At 38.3% G+C, this 24,152-nt stretch overlaps 2 protein-coding genes across 4 annotated transcripts; one reads left to right on the forward strand and one right to left on the reverse strand.

The window, feature by feature from the left end:
• Positions 1–353: 353 nt before the first annotated feature.
• On the reverse strand, positions 354–12,868 carry lsm12b (LSM12 homolog b). Of its 3 annotated transcripts, none has more exons than XM_047376134.1 (6): positions 12,710–12,868; positions 9,392–9,525; positions 8,534–8,643; positions 2,674–2,800; positions 1,677–1,744; positions 354–962 (listed from the first exon to the last, which is right to left on the reverse strand). In XM_047376134.1, the coding sequence occupies exons 1-5, from the start codon at positions 12,834–12,836 to the stop codon at positions 1,724–1,726; spliced, it is 519 nt and encodes a 172-aa protein (XP_047232090.1). In that variant the 5' UTR covers positions 12,837–12,868; the 3' UTR covers positions 354–962; positions 1,677–1,723. The 3 variants fall into 3 exon arrangements, with proteins under 3 accessions (XP_047232090.1, XP_047232089.1, XP_047232091.1); XM_047376135.1 differs by lacking the exon at positions 354–962 and adding an exon at positions 1,303–1,531; XM_047376133.1 differs by lacking the exon at positions 1,677–1,744 and having other exon boundaries at positions 12,710–12,867.
• Positions 12,869–14,696: 1,828 nt separating this feature from the next.
• On the forward strand, positions 14,697–22,013 carry g6pc3 (glucose-6-phosphatase catalytic subunit 3). The gene is made up of 6 exons (XM_047377866.1): positions 14,697–15,242; positions 17,522–17,628; positions 17,721–17,811; positions 17,901–18,019; positions 18,764–18,905; positions 18,992–22,013. The coding sequence occupies exons 1-6, from the start codon at positions 15,025–15,027 to the stop codon at positions 19,332–19,334; spliced, it is 1,020 nt and encodes a 339-aa protein (XP_047233822.1). The 5' UTR covers positions 14,697–15,024; the 3' UTR covers positions 19,335–22,013.
• Positions 22,014–24,152: the final 2,139 nt, after the last annotated feature.

Below are 24,152 nucleotides of genomic sequence, written 5' to 3' on the forward strand. Positions count from 1 at the left end.
AAAAACCCTAAAATAAATTAAGATTTCTTCAGATGCAAGCACCAATTTCTGGTCAGGTAATATAAGCAAATACCAGCAAGCAAAATTAGAGCCACCAGAGGCTGCTGAAATGTAAATGCAGGTGACAAACAAGTTCAACTAACAACCAGAGCACCTGTGGAATGGGTGAAGAACAGGGATTTTGCTTCTGAACATGTTGGCCTGCGACTTCAGCCTGATTTTTTCCTTTTAACCCTCATCTAAACCCCTACAGATATTTCCATTATCTGAACTGATTCGCAAAGACACAGAATCAAGCACACAATCTTTACAAACTACTCAAAAAGTTGTTGAAAATTACAATATTACAGTCAGAATTTTTGTTACTTTTATTTTAGAAAATGTCCTTTAAAGTGTGGCGTTTCAAGTCACATTTTGTTTTAAAATACAGAAAATACAGACAGTAGAACATGGATACAGAAAATAAGGAAACAATGACAGAAAATAAAGCTAACAAGCCTTTCTGACTGCTCTAGTTTTCTCTTTTTGAAATGAAACTGAAGGCAAAAGAAGGAGAGCGGAAAAAGAAAAAGGTTTCAGGGACAGGAATGGGGGGGGGAGGAGGCAGGATGAGACAAGTTAGTTAAGGAAACTATGGTTTGCTTTATGGATCATGTTTAAATTATTCTTTATAAAGTCTAATTTAAGATTTAATCTTTCTTCTCTCTTTTTTTGTCTTTTTCATTTAATGGTATTTTGATCTTCAGGATTCAAGGCCCTCAGCGCTCCTCCTTGTGGTCTCGGACTGAGGACAAGGAATGCCGACTTTGTCTGGCAGTGGGAACAGAACCACCCGTTTCACCTTCCCCCGGCCGGTCCGCACTGCCAACTCAAGAAGATAAAGTGGAGTCCTTCTGTGTTTGCTGTGCTTGTGAACGTTGCATGGACTTCTGACTTTCCACGTCTCTAAAATGTTTCTCAACCTGCAACAATAACAGAGAGAAAAACACCAATGAGGATGAGGACAACTGCAAAACATTTTGATCTGAACTCCAACACCCCCAGTGAGAAACCCTGAGTAATTGATGTGCAGATATCAGGTAGGGCAGAAATGAGTCAAGCAGCTTCAATGACTATGAAAAATCTGTGGTTCGATGCTTCCTTTATTTCATAAATCTGCATATTGTTCAGCAATGCCATAGGTTTGGAATATCAAGAGTAGCAATTTTAACTAGCTACAACAACTTCGTAGATGAATGCATTTCTAATATGGATAACAAGGATGTGACTTGCCCTGATCAGCTTCCTATTCAGTGCACAGGTTTTCCAATCACGTGGCACGGCAGTCAGAAAAATAAATTCAGACTGGCAGCTCAGCTCCAAGTCTGTCTGCATTATGAATCATTTTTAAAGCTATTTTCTTCTGCAATCTGCCCTGTTGGGTGTGCTAAAAAAAAATAGACTTAAAAAAGAAAAACTGATTTAATCAGGGAAACATCTGTCAGTTACGCCACCGCTGAGGTTTCTGAGAACACAGACAATATTCTGATTTCTGCAACAACAAAAAAACAGGAGACGGCAGTGATTCAGACAAACATTCCCACACACACTTTTATTTGAAGACCTATTCAGGGCTATCTAATGAAACCTTTTTGAATCAAAATACAGAAAAACAACTAACCATAAACTTGCTATACCTTAGTGCACATCTCCACCAACTGCAGCTGTAGTTTGTAAAAGGAAGCTAAAAGTGGGACCTATCTCCCTGTACAAAAAACGTTAGAGGTTAGAATACTAAAAAAAACAAACTGCAAAGATTTTAAATCAGTGAGGTATCGACAAGTAAAAAATTATTCAATGAGAAACACTGTGCTACATATAGATCTAAGGAGGATGGATTGTTACAATTTGATCTTTTTGTGATATGTAAAAATACCACACCTGCTCTACACGTGTAGCAACTCTTATGCACACTAATGATTTCTGCTCATTTAGTGTTCCAACACAGTCTGGAACTTGCAAAATTTGGTGTATTTGTTTTCCAGGTGCAGATGTACAGGGGGACCAAAAAAATAAAATCCTTCATTCCCACTGTAAATCTACTATAAATGCATAAACATCTTTTTAGATTTACAGATTAAATAGATTAAATTTGAGTGATTTTTTTTCATGAATATTTGACATGAAAGATTTTTGACCCAAGCACATTGCATTTATTAACTTGACAATGACATTAGCATTTTTTTTTGCATACTAAAGTATTAGTAGTACTAAGAGTCCATCTTGAGTCCATCTTGTCTGACAGCAGAAGTTTGGATCAAACTGGGTCACCAACAGAACAATGGCATTAAACACATCAGCAAAGAACCAAGGTGGCCCAGTTTGTGCTGCAGAAACAAATCTCTGCAAGCTTAGATGAACTGAAGAAGTGAAGATAAGTTGACCAATATTTCTCCACAATGATATGAGATTTATCAAATCAGAAAGGTTATTTGACTGCTAAAGGTGGTTCTGCAAGCCATTAAACTATGGGGTGTACATAGTTTTTTTTATTTTTTCACCAATATTCCTCTTTCTCTACATCCTTTTTGGAAACTGCTGTCTGTGTACTTTTGTAGTGTGTATTTAGTACTTGTTATAGATCAAATCACTGATTATGCCCTGATTCACGGCGTACTGCGTGGTCATACTTACTATTTTGCGTACGTGACTTAAAGCGCTTCCCTCTTTGCCTCTGCAGTTCTCAACCTGATAAGGCGGTGAGATTACAACGTCGTCCATCACAATAATGTTCTTCTCCTGCCATTTACAGTCTTTGATGCTGTAAAGAAACATCAAAAGGACTTCATTAGCACTTTAAAACCTGCGAACTTTTCATAAAGATACACTGCAACACAGGCAATTGCGACATTAATGATAAATACTGTGATAATGACATTGCTTGTAATTAATCACAATCTTGCTTTTCCATCTGTATGATAACCACACAATTTCCAGCGATTTGTTTGTCAGTCCCAAGAATCTATATGAAGGTGGGGCATCAAGGGCGGTGAAAGATTGTGTACCCAGAGGGATTTCTAGTGTTTAATTTGGAGGACTACTGCCCACAGCAAATGACAAATCAAAATTCTATTTTTTTTAGAAAATGACAAGAGCAATAAAATAGATTTTTAATACAGAAATATTATGTTATAGCCTATGCAATTATGGGAGGGACTCCTGACAGAACAGATGTCCAGCAGACTGTCACCGACACCTTTCGCAAAGCAGGTAAGCCACAAAAGGTCTTTGCTAAAGAAGCTGACTGTTCACCAAGTGCTGTGAGTTGAGTAGAACGAGAAAATGGGTTTAAAAAAGGTGCACACGTAACAGGGATGACTGCCACCTTGTGCAGATTGGGAAGCAAACCCCATTTGAACAGTCGGGAGATTCAGAAAGGTGCTGAATGTGCAGAGCTTCAATGACCACCTTGACTTATCCAGGACATGAGCTACAACCGCCTCATTCCTTGAGTTAAGCCCCTCCTGAACCAGAGAGGAGATCAGAAGCGTCTTACCTGGGCTAAAGAGGAAACACTGGTGATCAGTGGTTTAAAGTCCTCTTTTCAGATAAAAGTAAATGTAGCATTTTATATGAAATTTAGGGTCCCAGAGCTTGCAGGAAAAGTAGAGAAGCACAGATTCCAAGTTGCTTGTGATCCTGAAAGAAGTTTCCGAAGTTGGTGATGATTTGAGCAGCAGTAAGAACTGATGATGTTGCTCTACCGATACTAAGAAAAATCCTCAATACCATTTTCAATACTGTGGCAACATTTCTTTGAAGGCACAGGGTGTTTTTCCATAGAAAGAGACAAAGCATTTGATTAATTACAATTAGGGTTGGACGATATGGAAAAAAAATCCTATCACGATAATATTTTTCATATCAGTCAATATCGATATATATCACGATATAAAACAAATCACTATTTTTACCAATCTTTATCCTTCCCTGGCACCATTAAGTGAGATTTAAAGATATCAGAAGGTTATTTTTGATTTTCAAATTTCAAAAGTTAAACAACTATTCATGTTTGGGAGAAAGAAAAGGAATTTGACAAGTACACTGCTCTCAGGGAAGATTTCTTTTTGTCAATCTGAATGGAAATAAAAATTATATTTTAAATATACATATATACACACAAGTGTCTTTACAAGAGAAGATAATGTGAAATCCGTCCAAGTATGCATGGTGTTGTTCTTGGACTCTGAGGTGTTCATCAGAGAAACAGCCGGGGGGAAGAAACTATTTCTGTGGCGGCTGGTTTTACCAAACAGTGCTCTGTAGCGCCAACCTGAAGGTAAGAGCCTAAACAGTTTAAGAGGTATATTTTAAACTACAATCTAGGGCTGGGCGATAAATCAATTTGATCGATTAATTTGAATTTGCAATTAATTAATATTTAATTTTTGGGAAATCGGAATTTTTTACTGTCGCGCCAGTGAACTCCTCGGGCCTCTGTAGTTGAGTGACGTCAGTAGACTTGTCTCTCGCAGAAACACCGAAAATGGCATCTAGCAAGGAAGACCTTGTTCCCAAAAAAGGCACAACTTCATCAATTATATGGAACTGGTTCGGTTTCGCGACCACGGACTTGGAGCAACACATAGCACGTTGTAAAATCTGTTTAAAGCCTGTTGCTACTAAAGGTGGAAGCACTACAAATTTATTTCAACACTTGAAACAGAAACACTCAGTGGAGTGGGAGAAATGCTGCTCTCTACAAAAAGCTCAGGACAGCAACAGACCAGAAATCCCTGCCAAGAGACCACCCACCTTAGGGGAATCGTTTTCATACAGTGTTCCCTACAAAAAGACTGGGGCCCGATGGAAAGCGATCACGGATGCTGTCGCGTTGCTTATTGCAAAAGATACTGTGCCTATTTATACAGTGGAAAAGTCTGGCTTCATTCACCTGCTGAAAACTTTAGACGCAAGGTGTGTACTACCTAGCCGGAAATATTTTGCTGAAGTTGCCTTGCCCCACCTGTACAACTGCACACGTGAAAGGATTGCAACAGAGCTGGCGGCTGTAAGTTTTTACTCTGCCATAACAGACTTGTGGTCCAATCGGACAATGGAGCCATATATGAGTTTGACTGCGCATTTTGTCGACGATGACTGGGCTCTACAAAGTGTCTGCCTACAAACAGCTTACTTTCCCGATGATCACAAAAGTCAGGTCAATGCCGAGGGGTTAAAAGGACTCCTGGAACCTTTCCGAAGACCGACTCATCTGTATGACAACAGACAGCGGCATCAACATTATTAAAGCTCTGAAAGACATCGGGTGGCCAAACCTCCAGTGCTTTGGACATAAACTACATAATGCCATACGTAAGAATCGAATCTATATATATTTAGTAAATCTTATTTTGTATTTTATATACATGTCATACATAGCGTCTTTTTTGTAATTTGACATGCATTGATGGCCATTTTCCCACAGAAAATACACAGTACACTTAATGTATAAGCAATTCATGTATTTTAATCAAATAATACATATTTATACAAAATGTATGTACATACCATCATGATTTATCATGATGGTATGTACATGTACCATGTGAGTATGTGTGTCTGTCCCTACATCTGTAAAATAATATCAGAGAAAAAAGTAAAAATTGACCAGTAAGTTAATTGTAGCTTATTATAACAGTAAACCTGATGCATTGGTGTTTTCATTATTATACAGAGAATGGTGTGAAGGACCCACAGATTGAACGTGCCATAGGGGTTTGTAAAAAGGCTACTGCTGCCTTTTCTTACAGTTGTAAAAAACGAAGAGAACTGAGTGAAGTACAGGCTGAGCTTGGTCTACCCCTGCATCAACTAATAACAGAGTCCCCAACTAGATGGGGTTCGCGTCAAAAATCGTCAAAATATCCTAAATCGATTAATCGGATTTGGTATAAAAAAATCAGAGATTTTATTTTTAAGCCATATCGCCCAGCCCTAGCTGGACTAGAGCCTCGCAAAGTAACGTTGACGCAGACGGCACAGTAGCAGCCAGACGCGCTAACGGCTAATGTTTGTGCAGCTTCAGCTAACAGATAAGACATCACTGGAAAAAGAGAACAAAATGAGTTCCCCGAAAGAAGAAGAAGATGGAAGATGCAGCGAACGGCAGTTTTGACTAGAATGGTCCGAGCAGTTTAGTCGTGTGGAAGTAATTTTGCTATTTAACGTCTGACAAAAAAGACGCTATGTATGACATGCATATAAAATACAAAATAAGATTTACTAAATATATATAGATTCGATTCTTACGTATGGCATTATGTAGTTTATGTCCAAAGCACTGGAGGTTTGGCCACCCGATGTCTTTCAGAGCTTTAATAATGTTGATGCCGCTGTCTGTTGTCATACAGATGAGTCGGTCTTCGGAAAGGTTCCAGGAGTCCTTTTAACCCCTCGGCATTGACCTGACTTTTGTGATCATCGGGAAAGTAAGCTGTTTGTAGGCAGACACTTTGTAGAGCCCAGTCATCGTCGACAAAATGCGCAGTCAAACTCATATATGGCTCCACAAGTCTGTTATGGCAGAGTAAAAACTTACAGCCGCCAGCTCTGTTGCAATCCTTTCACGTGTGCAGTTGTACAGGTGGGGCAAGGCAACTTCAGCAAAATATTTCCGGCTAGGTAGTACACACCTTGCGTCTAAAGTTTTCAGCAGGTGAATGAAGCCAGACTTTTCCACTGTATAAATAGGCACAGTATCTTTTGCAATAAGCAACGCGACAGCATCCGTGATCGCTTTCCATCGGGCCCCAGTCTTTTTGTAGGGAACACTGTATGAAAATGATTCCCCTAAGGTGGGTGGTCTCTTGGCAGGGATTTCTGGTCTGTTGCTGTCCTGAGCTTTTTGTAGAGAGCAGCATTTCTCCCACTCCACTGAGTGCTTCTGTTTCAAGTGTTGAAATAAATTTGTAGTGCTTCCACCTTTAGTAGCAACAGGCTTTAAACAGATTTTACAACGTGCTATGTGTTGCTCCAAGTCCGTGGTTGCGAAACCGAACCAGTTCCATATAATTGATGAAGTTGTGCCTTTTTTGGGAACAAGGTCTTCCTTGCTAGATGCCATTTTCGGTGTTTCTGCGAGAGACAAGTCTACTGACGTCACTCAACTACAGAGGCCCGAGGAGTTCACTGGTGCGGCAGAAAAAAATTCCGATTTCCCAAAAATTAAATCTTCATTAATTGCAAATTTGAATTAATCGATAAAATCGATTTATCGCCCAGCCCTAAGTCCAGCCACACAATTGGTCCAACTATTCTTATCATTGGCTATTCATCTTGTCTGAATATTGAAGGTCTATATCAACCCTTTCTCATATGTCTATTGAGAAAAAATTATATTGCGATATATATTGCTAACGTTTAATCACCCCGCTCTTATTACAATATTTTAACTTCCTTAATTAGAGCACAAATTATAAGCAGAGGACAATTCAGCCCTCATTTAGAAAAATATACAATTTAATTGTGTCCCTTCCATGTTTGGCAAAACAGTAGAAAAGAAAATAAATGTTTTTTTTTTTTTTGGAAGAGTACCTTTGATTCAGTTGTGCAATTATTTTCTTATATTATAATGGCTGCTATTGGCCTGTCAATGTGACTTTCATTCTATACAAAAAATAAATTGTGTTTCAAAACAAACATGGATCTAATGCACAGAACACATTTTAATAGTGTAAATAAGAATCTGGTCCATGCAAATGCATTCAGCAGCAGCCCTGTACAATTTCTGCCTTTTGGTAATTTGACTAAATATTTTCCTTAGTGATCAGCTACAGCAGGAGGGTAGGTCGTTACGGCCTCCTACTTATTTCTGCTCTAACTGTCAGCTTCAGTCTGACTTCCGGATAGCCAGCCGTCAGCTGATTATTATTTTCCTGCATTAATTCTCACCGCAGTAGAACGTATTGTTGCATGATTATGAACGTCGAAGCCGAGGAGCGCATCTCGATGCAGAACTTCATCATTGAGCTGCCCGTGTCCATGAAGAGATAGATTTAAGTTATGTGCTCCAGAGAGGGAATAGGGAAAGTACCTTCGAACAACGCTTTTTGCATAGGTGTTTTTCCTGGATGTACTTCTCACTTCCAGCAGCCGCTCACCGTCTTGTTCAGGTGAGCGGCTGCAGAGAGCGGAGAGGCCGAGTGTCTCTGATTTTGTTGCGCTGCTGCCGGAAGAAGCACGACATTTCGGGCAAATGTGAATGGGTCAGTTTGTATCCATTTAAAGCAAATGAGTATCTTTGAATAGTTTGTTTTTCTAGTATCTCTTTATGGCAAAATATGAATTACTTTGACAACCCTAATACACTGAACAGTAAATGGACATACTACTCAGCCCAAATTACCCACCACTCTAAAAATTGGTCTTATGTTGCAAATGAATTTGTTGAAACCATGCAACAAGCGCCAGTATTTCATACGGATACCTAACCCCTGTAATCTGATCAGGTTACAAGGTTATCATACACTGAGCGACAACATGAACTTCTTACGTTTTGTGAATAGTCTGGAATAGCTGCTGGCCCTCCACAGAAACCCCAGCACTGATTGCATAGGCTTGGGACAGCTTGTCTTCCTTTTCTGTCCGTGCTCGATTGGCAAGCTGTGGAAACAGAACAGAAGAGGTGAGCTCTACTCAGAATTACATATTTCTATTTGACTGTTTGTTTTGAGTTCAAGGCTCAGGAAGGTTGTGCTTGAAATCTTGACTCCATGAAAACAGTCAGGAAATATAGTTGCAACTGAAGAGTAACAAAGACCTTGAACTTTGACCTTTTCATATCCAATGACTCTTTCCTCTTTTCCTTCCGGCAGCTAACCAGCCAGGTTTTAGTTAAGTATTTGTTTCTATAAAGCAACCAGCAGCTGCGATGGACTCGTTTCTTAAAGAATCTAAATTTAATCACTGCCTTGCCCTTTAAATAAAATAATCCTTCAGTGATCGCAAGACTTAAATCTGAATGTTTATTATTTCAAAATTCTGACAGTGGAATAGTTTTTACCCTATGAAATGATTGCTTGTGTTTGCGTACAAGCATTACCAATATGCAGGATTAGTTTTTAAGCCTTCTGAAGGTCAGTGAAATGAGAGGATTCAGAGATGCTCTCCTTATTTGAATCAAACTGCAAACAAGGTTCTCCTTTTGTCAACTATCAGCAGATTTTAAATAAAACCAGCAAAGACGTTTAAAAAACGTCTAACGATGAAATGCCAAACCACTGTGTTTCTAATACAGCTGAGGTATAAAAATAAGTTCTAATGAGAAACTAAATTCCTTTTAAATCAAAAGCAATATGTTTATTAAATCACACCCATCAAATTAATACCACCACCAATCTGATGGCCTTACCTTGCTAACATTCAGTGATGCTAGAGGAGGTGGAGTCTCAGTACGGTCATGGATTATGTCCACATCAGATACATAGGCTAAGTTGATCAGGATGACGTCGTTGAGGTTTGGCTTACCGCTGGAGGAAGCACATTCTTTCAAGGGAAACGGGTTAAGGCAGAAACTGTCAAAGCAAGGACTTGAACAAAATTTATCAAAACCCCAAAGAACGTCGACACGGTCGGCACAGAAAAGCTTATGAAACAGAGTGCCGAGAGTAACACACTGACGGTGAAAGGTCGTGCCAGTTACAGCATGTGCCAACTAAAGGCAGCGCAGCCACTTACAGTAACCCTGCATTCATCACTTTAGGAACTACTTAAACATGATCTTTAAACAATCTTTAGACAAGCTCAAACCTACAAATGGAACATAAACACTGGAAGAAGATTTAATAAAACAATGGTTGATATTTTAAACACACTAAGTCAAAAGCTTCAATGCACAAAATGTATCATCAATGCAGTATTACGAGGCACAATATTAAGTATTAAAAAACAGTTTGGAAAGAAAAATCTCTTGACTCTTTTGATTTCTGGTGACACGAATTTAAGCTCTACATGTCAGTAAAATACTCAGCCTGTTGCATTGAGTCTCACTGCAGTAAATACTCGCACCGGATAGAGATGATGGTGCCAAAGATGCTAAAGGTCAGAGAGTTGGTAGCATCATAAAGACACGTGAGAAACAATCACAACCTCCCTGCATAAAAGCACAACTCTTGATTTGAATCAGTCTGTGCAATCTGAACAACTTGTGTCCACCACAAGTGACATTTCAAAGCACATCCTTAGGATAAGAAAGTGAAACTGATGACGGCAGAGTATGAATGGACAGAATGTTCCCAGCTTACACTGTCACTGTCTGATTTAGCGAGATTGATAAAAATGCTTCTAAAGTTGCTCTAAATGTCAGAAAAAAAAACATTCTCTAGAATGATATTGGAACACAGGTCATTGGTCAAAATATCTAAATAACCAGACAATGTATTCGTTTTCTAGTTACTGTAAAAAATGAGCTCCTTTGGATCCACAAGAGGCCAGGTGAAGGGAATCAGGGAAACATGGTCATCAAAACTCAGCTGGATTCAACATGGTCCATACATGGTGGATGCTGGTTCAACTCCAATCTGTCTGGACATTGCATTCATTGAATTCAACCAGAGAAATATTTCAAACATGGTAGCCTGAAACACTGCCTGTCCAAAATTAAAATGATATAATAAATCGAATAAAAATTCTGCAAAAGCATGTCATCCAACTCTGTGGTACACCCTTACATAAGGCAGATTATACCGAAGGTGACCTGTATGAGAACAAGATGTTCCTTAGAAGAACAAAGTGAGGCTAATGGTTTCTTCAGTACCATCGACACACATCACAGGCAGCGAGAAGGAGAGAGGACAACACAAACAGCATCAAAAACAATGGTGGTTGCTCCCGGCTGCTGCAGCAGTAACTTCTACGAGGATCACCACCTCATAAACCTGAAGTAGCCGGAGTCAGCGTTAATTACATTATGGCGTTAGTTTAATTGCATAATCTGTCAAGTAATTAGGATCTCTAATCATAAAATGCAAAGTCAGTAAAGTATTAATCGAAGTTCAGTAGGCTTGCTCAGATTGACAGGTGTGCACCCTTCCCTTCAAATACAAGTGATTTCTCTCTTCCAATCCATCATGATCTAATATTGTCACATCACCCACCCCTTATGATTCCAAACATTGGACAGCGTTACATTCAAACTTGTTAAAAAACATTAAAAACTCATTAAATATCATACTATAACCTCCATATCTTTTTGAAAAACCTTTACAATTGTAATATTAATAGTCTATACAGCAATAACATCGGTTGCCATTAATCCACGTTTTCATGGCATCCAAGAAGGGATACTTCACACAGATACTCCAAAGACAATTGTAATTCACTACATTTGGTAGCTATATACCAAACCAAATATTGAAAGCCTGCTGTACTAGACAACTGCAATACTGCCCACATAAATATTAGGGATGGGAAACTATTGCAACATTTACTGTTACCAAAAAAGTAAATAATCGAGACAAGAATTAGTCATCCTCTAATAATAAAAGATGGACTCTAATGTTTGCAAACCCCCCCAAAACTGGTAGATTGATTTGGATTTATGACCATTTTTCTGCTTTTCTGTAAACTAGTTAATAGTAAAAAACAAATATTGCGTTTGGATATCAGAAAATAAGTATCAAACTCGGCCAGCTAATCACAAGTCACAGGATTCTAAATAAATAAAATCATTAAAAATAAATACAATTTTTAGTTGAAACCCGCAATTGAAATGAAAGAAATTGGGCGGAAATGTTTAACAGAAACGAAAATGCAACTCAGCGCTAACTGACAAATCCCCTCTATTAAACTCATTCATTCATTGTCGCGGTTTGAACACGTTGACCTAAACCACATTAATAATTTAAGGTCTTTAAAAAAAAAATCACGTAAGTATATTTCAAAAGAACACGATTCTCATTGAGCAACTCTCTCATGAGGCAATGAAGGTAGGCAAGTTGACAGGCTAAGGTTCATGGTAGTGATTAGCTCAATATCTTCCCACGATTAAATGTTGCATAATTCATCCAAAAAACCCAAGATTCTGGTAACACTTCAGGACTAAAGCCAAGCCAATAGAGCCGAGAATCCCTAAAACCGTTTACGGAGCTACAGGGCGGTTAACGAGTATCTGGGTTTGACCGAAACTTAGCATATTAGCCGAGCTAGCAGCAGTTTCCCTGTAGCGTGGATGGGGGGGGGGGGGGGGACGGTAAAACTCATAAACGGACTCCTGGAAACGGCCGTTCGCATCTCCCACAGTGGGAGTGGGTAGGTGAAAAAAGTAAACGCGTGGACACTTGTCAGAACAGGGTGTGCTGTGTGTAAGTTAGCCCGCTAACTAGCATCGGCTGAGAGCCATGATGCCTTACGAGGGTTCGCTGCCAGATAGTGATCCACGTTGAGGGCTGGCAATACAATGACTGAATTCAAAACACATGCAGGTCCAGGCAGAATATTTAACGCGTTTAAAAACCGAAATAACAATAGATTCACTAAAGGATGACACAAGCAAAGTCGGGTAGCCTGTATAATAAAATAATCTAAAACGAACAAAGATGTGTACTTCAGCCAAGACCAATTACGCCTGCGCGGATCACTATTTGACATCTTTTTCGGTTACCCTACAGGCCCTTGCAGCCAGGCAGGCCAGCCAACCAGCCGTGAGCGGCGCCGAACAAACAAAGGATACTCAAAGTTAACATCTTGGACTGGTAGTCAAACGCGACCACTTCTCCCTGCAGTTGTTGGCCCAAACAGGTGAGGCAAGAGACATGGCTCCCGACGCTGAAATACTCCCCCGGTCCAGGAGCCGCCATCTTCTCCGCCAGGAAACCGGAGCGCTTGCTTTACGTAAGGTGACGTGATGTCGTAGAGGACGGAATCTGGGGGTGTCGTCATTCGTCCGATTTACGATCATTGGGGAAATAATTTTGCTTGTCAGAGTTAACCTCAAATTGTATCAGCAAATATTTTCCAGATGTTTTGACTTCACCTGTAAGCTATACGTACAGCTTAAAAAAAAAAAAGAAGAAAAAAATTGGATAAAAGACCCGAAATAAAAAACAGATGAATTATCCTCCTTGTTTGAAAAAAAAAAACAACACTTAATAATCACTCATGACACATTAACAACGTCTACTATTGTCTTTACTTAATATACTACAAATTGCATTCCGCACAACGGAAAATGAAACTTTAAGCACCCAATAATTACTTCCATCAGTATGATTTTTTTTTTTTTTTTTTTTACCTTTTTACTATTTACTTATTTTACCAAATGGAATAGTGATTCTAAAGTCAGGTTAAAATAACAAATTTATTACATTTCTGGCATTTACCTAAAATGAATTTTGAAAAAGAAAAAAGATCTGCTCTTTCCAAAAACAGATTTAACTTGAGATGCGCCAATCAGAATTTGAAATCGGCCAACTTTCACTTGATCAGCAGGTCAAATACCCAGAAAGCTTATTTTTTCCCCTCCTCTTTCTTAAATTAATAAAAACTAAGATCTGCCCCCAGTTTTGGCTTGTAAATGCATCAACCAAAGGAACTGTTATTCACTTTTTTGTAGCCTGATAGAAATCAGATAATTGTTAGACATAAAACACTTTAATGCATAATTAGGAGATGATCATGAAACATCTTTCTTTTCTGTTGGATTCATACTTGCTATCTCTATCAAGGAACCTGCAGCACTGTTCTAATTTTTATTTAATTACCGTATACACTCTTAAATAAAAGTTGGTCAAAATTGGAAACGACACCAGAAATCAGTAACAGCCACAAAAAACTAGACTGATGCATTACTTATTTTAACAATAACAATTTTCGGTTAGTAAAAGAGAGCAGGAAAAAATTTACTAATTGCACCAGTAGCAAAGTTTTTTTCACTCAGTAATCCCCATATCCCATATATTTGTTCGTGGATTTTAAACTTTACTTTTGCATGACCTTGGCTGTGTTTATGCAAATGAACTATATAATACTTCTGTTATGATGTTAATTGTGTTTTTTATCTTTCAATGCTTTCATATGCCTACTAAACATAGCAATCTACGTCCCCTTTGGTTTATTTTGTTCTATTGACTTCCATTCAACATTCACTTTTTGACAGTCAGAGAAATTTGATTTTTTTTTTTTTTTTTTTTTGTCATCCTATGTTATTTAGTATAGAAATTTATTTTGTCTTGACTTAAAACGCTCTTTCCCAAAAAAATAACAAGTTTGACACAAAATAAAAATATTTAAGGCTTGGATGATAAAAATAAAATCAATCTTGTTTGGGATAGTAAAATTTAATTTAATTATTTTGCTCTTAAAAAACTGAAAGATGTTATATTCGTTTAAAATACTTTAATCCAAGCGACGCAAGTGAAGCACAAAAGAAAGAACCTTAATGGTTACGAATGAACTGTGGAACTGTGGTTTTACTGAAGCCTGGAACATTTGTAAACACAAAAAAGGTATATTATCACAAAATTGACTTCTTTAGCTCTTTATTCTGTAATCATTGTTATATATTGACTGTGTTGCCTTTTTTTAAATTATTATTATTATTTTTATCCAAACATTTTTGTTTATTTGAGCGTTGGTTATTTGAATCTACGTTTTTGGCCAATTTTCCTCTGCCATTGGACATGAAGAAACACTTAACAAAACTACGCCCTCTTTCGGAGATAGATAGACTTTACTCCATGCTTCTCCGCATCGCATCATCCTGATTTCATGATGGGAATTCAGTCTCCTTTTCTGGGATCTCGATCAGTTTGCTCATTCGAAAGGAAATACATAAACATCAGGGGAATAGTTTTCGATAGAGTAAGACTGGGTGGAATAAAGAGGTTTTGAGGCCGACGATTCGAGAAGAAACCGTTGCCAAGCGTTTCTTAACGTTACAGAGTTAGCCAATCAAGCTTGCTCGGTCACAACCAACGATGTGCAGCCCGCGGGTATTTCACTTTCAGTCATTGCCGTTCTAATATACTTTCTTAGGACGTTGTAGAAATGGAGGCGGTGCACACTCAAGGCATTTGGATCGCTGAGTATCTTCAGCAGCGGACACAGGACCTGGAGCACTTTTGGCTCACCATCACTCACATCGGGGATCCTAAAGCAGCATTTCTGCTCGTATTCCCGCTCACCTATTTTGTCTGTAAACGAGCGGGAGTTGCGGTGCTGTGGGTCGCGGCTCTGTCGGAGTGGTTAAACCTGGTGTTTAAATGGTAAGATCGATAAAACAGACTGAAACAAACTATGTTTCTGATTCATCGCTACAGTTTGGTGTAACATTTCAATGTGTAGCGTCTTATTTTCAACTTGGTAAAGAGTCAGGGTTACGTATTTCCGGAGTATCACTTATGTTACTGCTTTTTTTGTTATATAGTTTACTATTCTCTATTTTATTTTAGTAGACTTTGTAGCTTCCGGTATTACGTCGATGTAACACCGGGACAACGCCGCAGCTCCTACTCTTGGTCCGTGGTCCGTGCTGAAACAGACAATAGTGGAACCATAGACTCTCAACGACACATGAATGTCCGGCACGTACATCAACGTCCACACAAAATTAGTCTAGACATTTCTTCTATCTTTGTTAGTATCATTCTTCAGAGAATTAAAATGTTCCTTTAAATCCAGCTAAAAAAAATACTTTTGGTTTTTTGCAGCATAGTATGGATGTTAATGTTTTCCTTATTTTCTTTTTTCTGCAAATTGTAATATCCAAATATATTTGTTAGGAATATTGCATATGATGGATTGTTTGTTTTATGTTTATACAGTCACATATTTTTTATATTTAAACGTAACCCAAATTTTTCTGAAAAGACAAATTCAGATTTAAAAATATTGGGAATCTGATCAGAGGCTCTTAAAAATAATACTGCATCAACATTTAAATGTTTTACACTTCAGCCATGCAGTCTGTTACTATGTGCTCTTGGCAGCACTAGGCTTTCTTTCAAATTAGGCTGTAAATCCATAAAAGAACCATATGTATAATTTTGAACTAACAAAGATTTGAAGACGAGGCATCAAGAAGTGCTCCTGGGTCCTTGTGTTCTCGCATGGGCGCTCCTGCTTGTGCATGAGGCTTCTTGTTTTCAGTTAAAAGGTCCCAGTGCATAAAGAAAAGAGCAAGTGACCAAAAACTCCTCAAAGTCATTTAAAACGTCATTATTTTACATGTCACTTTGAGGAAAAACAGTTCTCGCATCACATCGCCCAAAACTTGTTTCAGAACATTATCAACGTTTAATATCCTAATATATAAGATAACCTGAGTAAATATAAAAAGCTTGTATTTCCCCTCTTAACCCAATAACTGGTTCTGCCACCCTTGGAGGCAACAACTACCATCAAATGTTTGTGATAACCGGCAATGAGTCTATTACTTCACTGTGGAGGAATGTTGACCCAATCACCTTAGCACGATTGTTTAATTCAGCCACAAACATTCCATCAGACTGAAGATCAGACTTTGAGTAGGCCACTTAAAAAACCTCCATGCTGTTTTTTTAGTCATACAGAGGAGAACTTGCTGATGTACTTTGGATTATTGTCTTACTGCTTAATTTTACAAACTAATGGCTCAGACAGTGTCATCCAGAAATACCTGATAGAGAGTAGAATTTATGGTCCAATCAGATTATGGAACGTTGTTGCAGTCTTGGAACAGCAAAGCAGCCCCTGACCATCACACTCCCACCACCATGTTTGGTGGTCAGTATGATGTTCTTTTTCTTAAATGCTGTTAGTATAACACCAGATGTCAAAGTACACACCTTCCAGACGATTCTACTTTTGTCTCGTCAGTTCACAGAATATTTTCTCTAAGGTTTTGGGGATCATAGAGATGTCTTTTGGTAGGTTGGCCACTCCTGGGCATGTTAACTGCTGTTCCAGGTTTTCTCCGTTTGTTGATAATGGCTTTCACTGTGGATTGCTGGAATCCCAGTGCCTTAGAAATGGATTTGTAACCCTTTCCAGATCCATAAATCCCAGTTGATTTGTTTCTCTTCTGAGATGGATTTTTTTAGATCATGGCACAACATGGTACTTTTTGAGATCTTTTAATGTACTTCATGTTGCCAGATCGGTCCTGTTTAAGTGATTTCTTGATTCTACAGATCTGGAAGTAATTGGGCCTGGGTGTGGCTGGTAAAGTTGAAAAAAAATGGGCTAATCAATAACTTCATGATTTAACTACAGGGCCAAGCTGGTTTAAATAGCTTTTTTGCCATAATAAATGAAATCATAATGGAAACTGCAATATGTATTTACTTAGGTTATCTTTGTCTGATGTTAAAATTTGCTGACCTGAAACAGTTAAGTGTCACATAAAGAAAAGCAGAAGAAATCTGGAAGGACTCTATTCTCCTTTCTCAACAAATAGTTCAGTGGTTATAAAAAAAAGTTAAATCTTAGCTTATTAATTTGCTCTCTTCATGGCAACTTAATGGATTTCTGGTGTTTTTTTTGGGGGGTTTTTGATATTCCTCAGGATGCTGTTTGGAGAAAGGCCATTCTGGTGGGTCGGTGAATCTCAACTATTTGTCATCAAACAACCCAAAATTTCCCAGTTTCCATCCACTTGTGAAACTGGTCCAGGTGAGGTAAAAACTATACACACCCACGTCATAGACGACACCTTTCATTTGGAGTTAGAGTTCAGAGTTCGAGATTTGGCGTTTGTTTCTCAGGGAGTCCATCAGGACACGCAATGATTACTGCAGCAGTCTGGTGGGTCGTAGTGTCCTCCCTCAGCTCGTTCCTGTACTCCCGCACTCACAGGTAATTAAAATGAACAAAGTATGTTGAAAAGGAGGGGGGGGGGGGGAAGCACAAAGGTTTTAATTCGTTTTCTTTTCTTATGTCTTCAGCTTGCTGATATCAGCTGCTCCCTATCTGCTTTATGTGCTGCTGCTGGTTGCAATTGGACTATCCAGAATCTTTATCCTCGCCCATTTTCCTCACCAGGTTGTTGCTGGTTGCATTACAGGTCTGAATACAGGATCATTACACGGACTTGATGTATTTACAGCAGTAAAACATGTCAAAGATGCAGAAATCCTACAACTTAAAGCACTTCAGGTTGATTTATTTACACCTACTGTGGCCACGTAACCTTTAAACTGAACCACAATAATAATAAGGGGTTCCTACACTGTCTTGAGAAGTCTGACCATGTATGGAATTTGTCTGAGTTATTTTCCAAGTTTGGATAAGTAAGGGGTAAATGGGCGTGGCGTGTGGTGTAACGCTAGAGCATGCGACCCATATTTGGAGGGTCAGTCCTCGACACAGCTGTCTCGGGTTCAAGACTGGAGGCGGGACGGATCTCCTGTTGCGGTCTGTATTACAGTGGATCTGAAGAAGCCTCTGACTGAAGACATTTCTCATTATACAGTCTCATTAAGATGATCCTTAACGTTGTCCATTATATTCTGCGTTTTATGACGCATCCTTCCTGTACAGCCATCTCAAGGTGAAGTTATCATCAGTGTTGTTTTGCTTTAGTATATGTTTAACAAACAGATTACAGAACTCAGTTAAGAAAGTAATTGTACTCAACTGTTTAAAGTGTTCCAAAAATTGCTGGAAAAATATTGAACTTTGTCAGAGAATATCTGTAGGAACCCTAAATACTACATCTTTAAAAAAATAATAATAAACCAGGTTGATCTTATTCATAACATTGGAAATTTGATTATGTTTCTTGCTGTTTTGACCTGGCTATTTTCAGGGTTCATTCTGGGGATTTTTCTTAGCCCTAGAGTGCCAGAAGGGCGCCCCCTGCTGTTCTTCTTCAGCTGTAGTGCTGGCCTGCTGCTCAGTGCTCTGATGCTGAATGTTGGCCTGCAGCAGCTTGGCGTTGACCTCTCTTGGTGAGGATCTTTGCAAATAAATGTAAGCTCTGTGCTTTGATGAGATGCGTGCTGTCTCATTGGGTTTTACTCTGCTTATTTTGTAGGTCTATAACTTTGGCTAAGAAGTGGTGCAGCCATGCTGAGTGGATCCATTTGGACACAACCCCATTCTCCTCTTTGACCCGGGACTGCGGGGCCCTTCTTGGTTTGGGACTGTCCCAGTACTGGAAGCCGGGCGGATGGCCCCTGCCATGGGCTCCTAGAGCTTTGTCCCTTGTTGTTTCATCCATAGGGCTTTACCATGTGAGCCGCCTGCCACTCCCTGTCAAACCACAGGGCCTCTTCTACAGCTTGGTTTTCGTCAAGTTTGCCCTGGTACCTCAGATTGTCATGGTGCTGGTTCCTGGTCTGGTTTACCTTTTCACACGCACAAAGAAAAAGGACTAGAGGTGAACTTCTTCACAGGAGTTAAAGTTGTTTTTTACACTCCCAAAAAACAGCACAAAATGTTGTATTTTTTTTTATAAGTAACGTGATTATAGGTTTTTATTTTGAGTCTGTGTCTTAATATTTTCTTCTTTTACGACGATTGCACTTCTGCCGTATTCGTAGTGATTTTGAGGGAACTTTCATGCTTTGCAAATTTGCAGTCAACGTACTGTTGGCGTTATAATTGTTAGAAGTTCTGCTATGTTTTTTCTATAGCAATTGTATTAGGCATGTGCCGGCATCAGGTTTCCAACAATCCACAGCTTTTAAACAAAAATGTAAGTAAAAAAGTATAAAATGATCTGGTTCTTTTTGTTCTTTTGGGGGGGGCTTTCTCTGGCATTTCATTGAAAGGATTTTAAACTATAGGAAATGTTTAATGGGCAGTTTTAGAGGTTTAAAATCTGTAACTTTTGAAAACCTTAGTACACCTTAAATTGAGGTAACCGGCCCATGTCTATATGACTACTAAAGACTGTCAAATTGCTTAAAGTTAGAAGCACCTTTATACGCATCATACATGTGTGAAAGATTTCAATCAGTTCTTTTTATACAGGCCCTGGCAAGAATATGGAATTAATACTATTTGTGGATGTTCAGTCAGTTGTTTTGCTTTGCAGCAAAAAGAAACAGCAGAAAACCATTTTATTTTCCAGCTGAACATCCTGGTTGTGTAAAACTATACTTTAAGGAAATAACTTGAATCCTTTGAGGACCTTATTAATAAAAACATAATATTCAATAAAAGTCAAGTTCCTTCATTTTTATATAATAGTTGATTAATCTAGATCCTCTTCTTGATGGGAAGATGCATTGTCATCCTTCATCAGACGTACTTTGAATTAATGGATTGACAAAAGCCTCTAAAATGTTACTGTCCACCTGTATGTTTACTGTAGAGGTAATAACTAGCTTCTGCCCTTCTTTTCCTAATGTAGCCCCATATCAGCGTTGCTGTGGACATTGGGCTTGGTCATTTGTATCTAGTGCAGATTCAGGATTCAACCCTGAATCATCCATTGGTTCACATCTGCTTCTCTTTAGGTGCAACTTTTTCTTCAGTTTAGGCGTTCATAATGGCTTTAGTTTTGACTGTTTTTCTTCAACAGTTGTCTCACCAACTTATTTGTGCGTCTGCCCATTTGTCTCTAATTTTCTATTTTCAAGTCATGTTGCTTATAGTTTTTTGTCCTGACATTAATGTCCTTTCTGATCTACTTGGATGTTTCCGTTTTTTTCCAGCCTACCCATTTTGCTAATTCCAACTTTTATACCCAGATGGCTGAAAACAGCAACACTCTGTGAGGATTTCCTTTCTTGGTGGAGTTTTATAATTTTTCCCATTGGCTTACCTCACTGCACTTTTGTATGGGACACATTACCAGTTAGAACATTTAGGTCTGAATCTGGAAACTCTTTTGGATGATTAGACCTGAGGGTATTTCTTTTTAAAAATGAAAATAAAGGGCAGATTCTATTATATTTTCCTCTACCTGATCTGAAGAAAAAGGAGTTGGGCTATTAACACGAATGGTTTTCCAAAGACTGAAAAATGTGCAGCAGTTAAATAAAATTATTTTGTGTCGTATCTGTACATCTCAATGAATTGCAATATCACCAAATAGATTATTTCAGTAATTCAATTCAAAAAGTGAAACTCCATGTGAAAATTAATTCCACACAGTGGGATTTATTTTAGGCATTTATTTGTTAATTTTGATTATTTTGGATTACAGCTGATGAAAATACAAATTCAGTTTCCTAAAAAAATTGAATATTAAGACCACTAAGAATGTTTTTTTATTTAGAAATATTATGGCCTATACAGTACAATACAGTAGAAAGTTACAAACACAAAAGGTTATTGCTAAAGGATCTGGTTGTTCAGAGTACTGTATCCAAGAGTCCTAATGGAAAGTTGAGTGGAAGGACAAGCACAACCGAAGCCTTTAGAGGATTGTGAAGCAAAGTCCATTCAAGAGTTTGGAGAAGATTCAATACCACCACAAACAGGACAGAACATGGGCTACAACTGACAGATTTTTGGTGTTAAACCTCTCCAGAACCAGAGGTGACATCAGAAGTGTCTTACCTAGGCTCAGAAGAAAATATACTGTATTGTGGCTAGAAGTCCAAAGTCTTTTCCATGACTGAGTGCTTTAACATGGCAACTAAAGTAAAATATTTGTATAATATTTAAATTTTTGGGAAAAGACAAATTTTCTGTGAAACTGAATTTTGGGTTTTCATTAGCTGTAAGCCAGAATCATTAGAATGAACAGAAATTGAATTTGAATTATATTACTCTATGGAATCTATATAGTATGAGTTTCATTTTTTGATCTGAGAAATGAACTTGTCAACACTATCCTTAGTTATTGAGATATACCAGTATTTGTGAATGTTTATTTCTATAAATTAAAACAACTATCTACACATTCCCCAAGACGATTGATTTCATATTTTATTGCCAGGGGATAGAAAGTAAGAATTGTTGTCAACATTGTGCAAAATGTTTGGCTTCATGTTGTGCAGGAATTTGATACTCTATCACACGCATGTCTTTATGAACCAAAAATGATTATCATGACTATGCAGTGCACAAATCCAAAAAAATAAATAAATCATTGACATGCATGGTGTGTTTCAGTTTATAACCATTTATAAATATGTTCTTTTTTTAATACATAGTTTTGACTGTACATGTTACAATCAGTTATCATGAGATAAAAACACATTCTTTTTTAACATTTTTAATGAAACTTTTTATCACAGCGATCTGAAAGCTCACATTTACAGACAAGAGAACTCTGCTCAGCAAGCAAATACGTTAAACTAAAATAAAGAAAATCTTTTCCTCGTCTGGTGAGGCTGAAGGAGAATAATGAGGACAGTTCAGGGACAGCAGTAGTCTCCTTATCTTAATCCCAACACCGTATCACACACTGCTATACATGTTTCTGCTGGAGCTTCATGGAAAGAATAGAACATGCATCGGACTATTTACAGCAAACTAATATACACGTACAGCTCGAACTCGAACAGCCTCGGATTCCCACAACTGAACAAATCCTGTTTAATTTAGGTATTAGGATACAGTCTCTGACCTTCATTTCTCTGGTAACTGTTAAAACAGGAGACAACAAGGAGGAAATCTCTTTAGATCATTATCTGAAGTCACAAAGTAAAAAGCTACAGAGAAAAAGTCTATCACCTTTCCCAAATATACCAATAACGTGACTGTTTTTGTTATTCCACATTACTATTGACTCCAAATATGGTATTTCTGGGAAAAAAAATCTTAAGCTTTTTTAATATTATTATTTCTAGTTTCAGGAGATTTCTATTATTTTCCACGTTTGTGCATTAAAGAAGCTGTTAACAGATTTACTTTGAACAAGGTGAAACATGATTTGGCCTTAAAGAGAAAACAAACCCACTCGACCAACAAATCCGAGCTGGACCGAACGCAGTATCTAAACCAATATATACAACTTGTGCTAGAAAGTCTATACATCCTCGCCGATTTTAAAAACATCGTTTTCTCCTCATACCGTCACTCACCACCGGGCTGAAAAATTATACAATAATGGAATCTATGACAGTCTGGCTGCACCGGACGCACACCCACGCTCTCCAAATTCAGCAATCGCAACAACCAAAGTAGGTCAAATATATAAAGTGCACCCTTAGTTCAGAATGTAAGACGCATTCTTAAAGCAGAAGTGGCTGAAAAAAGTATGGAAAATAATAAAGCAGAAGAGGGGGAAATGTTTCCAGGAGTTGGCGGGGTGGGGGGGGGGGATGCATTTGCTTGCTTGTAGCCATTGAGCACTAACCCGTCACTAGTTCAAAGGAGGGACAGAACCAAACTTTGATAGTCATGATTATAATAATTTTAGTATCAATATTTCTATCAATTATGTATCATTGATCACTCAGGGAAAACAGGTTTTATTGCAATCAAAGCTGACTTTTTCTGTAATTCCACTGGGGCCTGTTAAAAATATTTGCTTTTAACGACGTTAAAAAATGAGATCATAAATCTTTTCAAACAATTCCTACATCAATAACGACATATGAACAACTGAACTGAAAAACAAACTAATCTGTTGGAAGGAAAAATGTCCAATAAAAAAAAAAGCTGTAATGTTCTGGTGGCATAAGTGTGTACACCTTTAGACAAAAACGTTCTTGGAATCTTTTCTTCAATTTCAGCATTCAGTGTTAATAAGTTCACATCTGCAATCATTTATAGTGAATCTGTTTAACTTAAGCTGGTGCAATTTTTCCAACATTTGTATCCTTTAGCTAAAGCGTTGAAGAGGATTTAGATTTAAAATGATCTTCATTCAACCAAGAAGTTTGTTTCTGAAAGGAAATGAGGCAAGTATTTTTCAAAAGATAATGAAACAATGTAAATTTGGAAAAACAATTCTATGCTTTTATGAACAGTCAGTCATTTTCTACCACTTCTTCCATAGTGGGTCGCGGGGGAGCTGGTGCCTATCTCCAGCAGTCTATGGGCAAGAGGCAGGGTACACCCTGGACAGGACACCAGTCCATCGCAGGGCAACACACATACAACCATGCACACACTCATTCATACACCTAAGGGAAATTTAGAGAAACCAATTAACCTAACAGGCATGTCTTTGGACTGTGGGAGGAAGCCAGAGTACCCGGTGAGAACCCACGCATGCACGGGGAGAACATGCAAACTCCATGCAGAAAGACCCCAGGCCGGGAATTGAACCCAGGACCTTCTTGCTGCAA

The sequence above is a fragment of the Girardinichthys multiradiatus genome, chromosome 10, assembly GCF_021462225.1.
Source record: "Girardinichthys multiradiatus isolate DD_20200921_A chromosome 10, DD_fGirMul_XY1, whole genome shotgun sequence".
NCBI classification, from domain to species: Eukaryota; Metazoa; Chordata; class Actinopteri; order Cyprinodontiformes; family Goodeidae; genus Girardinichthys; species Girardinichthys multiradiatus.